Raw genomic sequence first — 6,657 nt, forward strand, 5'->3', positions numbered from 1 at the left:
TTTAATTGAACAACTTGAGCGGGTTTATTCCCATTGATTATAGACGGCGGATGTCCGCCCTGTTACATTAAGAATATTAAAGTGTTTATTTTATTACACTTTACCTATTTGCATCTGAAGATTTCAATTACAACACTCATTAAAAGGCTGTTTTCCTCACATCAGTAGTACTTTTTACAGAGGGATTTGTTCATTTAACATTCCCTTAATTTATACATTTTATTACTATTTTTTTTTTTTTGGCTTTCTGGATGTTGACAGTATTTCTGAGACATCCAAAACTCTCTTTGTAAAAACCTTAAACTCTAATATGGCAACAAAATGAAACAAGAACTTTAAACCTGATTTTATCATATGTTTAGATTTCTGCTCTGGAAATGTATGCAAATTAGCACATAATTAGATCATGCATCACTCACATATTTAAACATAACATTTCAGAAAACTTGGAATGCAAAACAATTTTCTCAATATACTGTGATCAAGCAAAAGGGGAGGTGATGTACTATTACAAAATGTTCCCCCTTTTGTCTTGCCTCAAGTAATTTATGTTCAGATCTGCTGTTTTGATGGATGTTAGCCTGAGATACAGTTGTAAAACTGCAGGTGTGTTTCAAAGAAGGGTGCAAACAGTTGTGTAGATACTTCGACTGTCTTGCTATATTCTGGATTTTCAGCAAAATGGATTGTTTCCGCAGCTTTGAGTTCCTCAAAAACAACAATCTAGAGATAGAAGAAGATAGATAAGATTAACATGTATTACATACATGTATGTATTACTTAATCAATTTTCTAGAACCAGTTTATGCCTTTGCTATACTTCACCACAGTGACACCTATATTTACACACAGCCAGTCACCTCATTATCTCCACTCTTGAGCCAGGGACCGGGGAGATAGAGGGCTTTCTGAGGACCAACCGACCAGTGGCGTCCAAGATTTTGCCCGTTCACGAAAACCACTCCTTTACTCCAATTCTGCCAACAGTACAGAACAACATGATTTGTGCCGTCTTCTATGTTCTAAGGCTGTTCTAATGAAACTGTAGACTCACCGGCAGCTTCACAAAAGTATCTGTGGGCTGATCCACTACCAGGGTTCCCCTGAAAAACGCAGGGTAGGTGGGCTTCTGACCAACAGGCATCCATTTCAGTGACTGCAGTCTAATAAAAAATGGAGAGATTCAGTTTTGATATGATTAATGTCCGTGTATATAAGCCCTGCGTCTTTGCAAAGTCTTACTAGTGTCACACTGCATTTCTGAGCGCTCTCTCGTTTCCCTGGTCATGAGCCACGTTTCCACCGAAATTACCCGAAACAATTTGTCCCAGGAACTTTTTTCCCAGGAACTCGTCGTCAGTCCATCAGTCGTATTTTTTAAACTCTGTTGATTCGAATAGCAAACAACTCTTACTGCACGCACCGCAACAGTTTTAAAACAATGGTGGATGAAATAAAATGCTGCGTGAAGTCAACCAATCAAAATGCGGCATGAACTCAACCAATCAGCATGTTCAGTATTGACAGTATTTCTGAGACATCCAAAATTCTCTTTGTAAAAACCTTAAACTCTAATATGGCAACAAAATAAAATGCTTACAAACTTCCAAGTCCCACCCCTGAAAGTTCCTGCTTTGAAAAAGTACTACCTCACCAGCAGGGACTTTCGGAGGGGGAAATATTTACCCGGAACTTCCATTAGACCCTGGTTCCTGCGGAGTAAACACACAAAGAACCACCCCAAAGTCCCTAGTTCCTGGGGAAAGTTCTTGTGGTGGAAACGCAGATATGGTTTATGTTCTTGATCTTCTGCCCGTTTTCCTGGATTCTCCTGGATTTCTGAATTCACTTGGACTCTTTCATTATTTTCAGTGAGATTCGTGTATAGGCATGAGCGCGCTAAGCAGCTCAGATAAATGACAGTCCAAGACACAAGCAAACAGGGAAACAGCGAAATCCAGGGAAACGGGGAGGAGATCAAACTATAGACCATGACAAGAGAAACAAGAGAGAGCGCTCAGAAATGCATTGTGACACTAGCAAGACTTCACAAAAAGTGAGAAAAACACAGGGCTTATACACAGACATCAACAGGTTAATGACACATTGGGGGATGTAATCACACGAAAATGAGTCCAGGCAAAGGTTTATGGGAAATGTAGTTCAATATGGAATGGCAAAGGACTAGGGAGGAGTGTCCTCCGGCTGGCAGGCGTGACAATTATTTACCCTGATAATTTCTTATTTATAATTAGAAAATATTAAGCTAAGGCTTATCAAACTTGAAAGCATTTTTCTATTAAAGACAATAGTAAGATAACTGTCGAATAATTAGTAAGTTGTAGGCACAGAAGAATCTAAATAAATGATGACCTTAATTTCAGATGTAGAAATTATATCTTCAGGAAGGACCTAATTTTAGAGATGGTTCCAGTTCTTAACCCGTGCCTGTAATTGCTTAAGTTAAACTTACCCATTTTGGTATAACTATTAAGCTATATTGTTATTATGGAAACTGTTATGTGTCCGCAATGGAATAAAAAAAATGTTTAAAAAAAATCTGACTTTTTCGTGTAATTCCTGAGTTAGTAATTAAATTTTTTTACCTCAGAATTATGAGATAAAAAGTTTTTTTTTTTACTACGTTGCGGAAACAAGCTTCCATGCACTTAAGACACAATACAGAAGCAAATACTCAGAATTAACCTGTTTATGAAACTGGTTTTCATATCCAAACAGTACATGGAGAACTTTTTTAGAGGTACATCGTTCAGAGTTATATCTCCAACAAGCCCTGTATGGATGAAAACAATAATGAATGGCATGTTATGGTCACTACACCCCTTATCATATCTATTACAGTACTATGTGACATACAACTAAACAATGTCAATATATACTGTATATATATATTTCTTTTTATTAAATCAATCTTATCACACCTTTCTGCTGGTTGTCCATGATTGTACTACAGTTCACTCGCCCACAGTTCTCAACAAGCAAACTCAAGGTCCTCTCACTCTGCAAAAATGTAATTAGCGCAAGATTAATACATTCAGGAAAAAGATTGTTGTAAGTCAAAGAAGGAAAATGAGCTCAAAGTGCTCAAATCTTCTTTTATTTTATAAAACTATTATAATAATAATAGTATTATAATAATAATACTAATACTTTTAATATACCAACAATGCATCATATTTACCTTACTGTGAGATATTCTAACTTTCTGAGTTCTATAGTCCAAAACACCAATCAGTTCTCTGTCAATAAACACCTTCAAAAGAGATTAGAATTAATTAAAATTCAGTTCTCTCCTTGATTTGATTTGTTTGTTAGTTATTGTTATCTACAAACCCGATGTCAAAAAAGTTGGGACACTGTACAAATTGTGAGTAAAAAAGGAATGGAATAATTTACAAATCTCCTAAACTTATATTTTATTCACAATAGAATACAGATAACATTGTAACAATCAACCTTTTACCGTAGGCTGTGTTAACTAAAACGCACAAGATTAACAATAACAAACTATAACAATTGACAAACAGTATCTTCGGTCTACCAGCATCAAAGAAAAACACGCACCAAACAATAAACCAGATATGCTCACAGTATAGCGCTTTATATTTTCACACATTAAATGACCCACACAAACCTACAATAGTTCAATGTCCTTTTTACACCCTGGGTGAGACCCCCTTCGAGCTCAATTTTTTTTAATTTCCCCAGAAAACAAGACTTAATATCTTATGTCATTTTACTACTTTAGTAAAATAACGTTAAGCATCTTTATTTAAGAAATGTTTGATATTTGGACTGGAAACAAGACAAAAATACTAAGTAAGAAAAGCATTTTTTGCAGTGTAATAACTGAACTTGTAACAGTTTTGTTGCAAAGCACAATATTATGGTGAAATTAGATCTCGTGTTTGAGTTAAAACCGAATTATTGTTAAGCATAGCAAGAATCATAGCAAAAAGGCTTACAAATAAGAGTTATACCCACCAATTAATATTGCCCCTTCATTCATGACATGGATACCGTAATCATACAGAGAAAACATAGTTGCATACCTTTATCTTTCGCTCGTTTCTAAATTGGGCACCTGATGGCTTTGACCTTTCTTGTCCATCTCTTATTTGGCACGTACTCGACATCGACAATCAACAGATTTCCCCTGATCCCCCCCATACCAACTGTCACTCACGACGAGTCACGACCAGAAGTCAAGACTAAACCAATTCACCTTGGTGGTGGTGACCAAGTAATCGTTTTGTATTACCTATTTTTATTAGCCATTCAGACAATTCAGAAAAACAAAAATGTGCAGGAAATATAGAGGCCTGTATTTATAATATTATGAATGAAATGTGCGTTATTTGGGAGAAAGTCGAGGTGTGACTTACTTAGATAACTATATGGACCCCCAATCTTTTTTTTCCTGCCTGTGCCGGCTGCGCCACCCCCCCCCAAAAATGCCGCCCCGGGCGATTGCCTGGTTTGCCCGTGCCAAAAAACGCTACTGCCCGAAATTAACCTAAAAGTTCAAACTAAACCACAGATATCCTGTCCTTTACCATGACGACTGCGAGAGAGTGTATAATCCAAGGCCGATGCCGGTAAATTGTCCCATGACGTAGCAAACAAAAATAGTAATCCACAAAAAAAGAAAAAATGCGATCGTTGGTTTGCGGTTATACCACGCAAATAGGAAAAAGGACAAAACAAATTGGTCTCACCAACTCCGGTGAATAAGTCCAGCCAGCCGTCTGGGAAGGTTCTTTTGACGCGTCCTCAATTTGGTAACGGGCTCGTCTTCCACCCACTAAAAGCGGCGTTTAGGTCATATGCAGTCCGTTTTTCCAGTCGGGATGCTTTCTTTTCATTTACCACTCAAGAGAAAACAGTTTACAATAACTAGTAGCATGCAGCACTGAGTACGGGCGCCACCCATTCTGGTCTCACACACCTCCCTTTCCTTCAGACTGCCCCCTATATATATAAGTTTGGGTGCGCGGTGATAGAAGGTGACAGGCGTATCGGCCGAACAGTGTCCTTATACAAAACACCCATGTCTATACCATCACACACAGTGGAAGTAAACATGATAAATACATATAAATAAGTACATATACATATCACTCAGATATTATATGAAACCTACAGACATATATGCAATCAATTAAATACTTAATATCCTTGATGAATTTTAAGTAATGGTACCTAAACTAATGTGGCAGTGTCACAACATATCAAATGTTTAAAGTGAGACATTTTGAAATGTCATGCCAAATATTGGCTCATTTTGGATTTCATGAGAGCTACACATTCCAAAAAAGTTGGGACAGGTAGCAATAAGAGGCCGGAAAAGTTAAATGTACATATAAGGAACAGCTGGAGGACCAATTTGCAACTTATTAGGTCAATTGGCAACATGATTGGGTATAAAAAGAGCCTCTCAGAGTGGCAGTGTCTCTCAGAAGTCAAGATGGGCAGAGGATCACCAATTCCCCCAATGCTGCGGCAAAAAAATTGCGGAGCAATATCAGAAAGGAGTTTCTCAGAGAAAAAATGCAAAGAGTTTGAAGTTATCATCATCTACAGTGCATAATATCATCCAATGATTCAGAGAATCTGGAAAAATCTGTGTATAAGGGTCAAGGCCGGAAAACCATACTGGATGCCCGTGATCTTCGGGCCCTTAGACGGCACTGCATCACATACAGGAATGCTACTGTAATGGAAATCACAACATGGGCTCAGGAATACTTCCAGAAAACATTGTCGGTGAACACAATCCACCGTGCCATTCGCCGTTGCCGGCTAAAACTCTATAGGTCAAAAAAGAAACCATATCTAAACAGGATCCAGAAGCGCAGGCGTTTTCTCTGGGCCAAGGCTCATTTAAAATGAACTGTGGCAAAGTGGAAAACTGTTCGGTGGTCAGACGAATCAAAATTTGAAGTTCTTTTTGGAAAACTGGGACGCCATGTCATCCAGACTAAAGAGGACAAGGACAACCCAAGTTGTTATCAGCGCTCAGTTCAGAAGCCTGCATCTCTGATGGTATGGGGTTGCATGAGTGCGTGTGGCATGGGCAGCTTACACATCTGGAAAGGCACCATCAATGCTGAAAGGTATATCCAAGTTCTAGAACAACACATGCTCCCATCCAGACGTTGTCTCTTTCAGGGAAGACCTTGCATTTTCCAACATGACAATGCCAGACCACATACTGCATCAATTACAACATCATGACTGCGTAGAAGAAGGATCCGGGTACTGAAATGGCCAGCCTGCAGTCCAGATCTTTCACCGACAAAGTAGGTGAAGATGCGACAAAGAAGACCTAAGACAGTTGAGCAACTTGAAGCCTGTATTAGACAAGAATGGGACAATATTCCTATTCCTAAACTTGAGCAACTTGTCTCCTCAGTCCCAAGACGTTTGCAGACTGTTATAAAAAGAAGAGGGGATGCCACACAGTGGTAAACATGGCCTTGGCCCAACTTTTTTGAGATGTGTTGATGCCATGAAATTTAAAATCAACGTATTTTTCCCTTAAAATGATAAATTTTCTCAGTTTAAACATTTGATACGTCATCTATGTTGTATTCTGAATAAAATATTGAAATTTGAAACTTCCACATCATTGCA

At 38.2% G+C, this 6,657-nt stretch overlaps 1 protein-coding gene across 1 annotated transcript in view; it reads right to left on the reverse strand.

Moving 5' to 3' along the window:
* Positions 1 to 217: 217 nt before the first annotated feature.
* LOC309508211 (beta-galactosidase-1-like protein 2) overlaps positions 218 to 6,657 on the reverse strand; it is a 15,257-nt gene continuing 8,817 nt past the window's right edge. Inside the window, exons 13-18 of the mRNA XM_082182729.1 lie at positions 3,203 to 3,274; positions 2,943 to 3,021; positions 2,707 to 2,794; positions 1,055 to 1,163; positions 861 to 977; positions 218 to 723 (exon numbers count right to left, since the gene is read on the reverse strand). Of these exons, the coding sequence (XP_082038855.1) occupies positions 577 to 723; positions 861 to 977; positions 1,055 to 1,163; positions 2,707 to 2,794; positions 2,943 to 3,021; positions 3,203 to 3,274 (612 nt within the window). The 3' untranslated portion in view covers positions 218 to 576. The remainder of the gene's footprint in view (positions 724 to 860; positions 978 to 1,054; positions 1,164 to 2,706; positions 2,795 to 2,942; positions 3,022 to 3,202; positions 3,275 to 6,657) is intronic.

This window comes from Leuciscus leuciscus, assembly GCF_965113295.1.
Source record: "Leuciscus leuciscus genome assembly, chromosome: 10".
Classification (NCBI taxonomy): domain Eukaryota; kingdom Metazoa; phylum Chordata; class Actinopteri; order Cypriniformes; family Leuciscidae; genus Leuciscus; species Leuciscus leuciscus.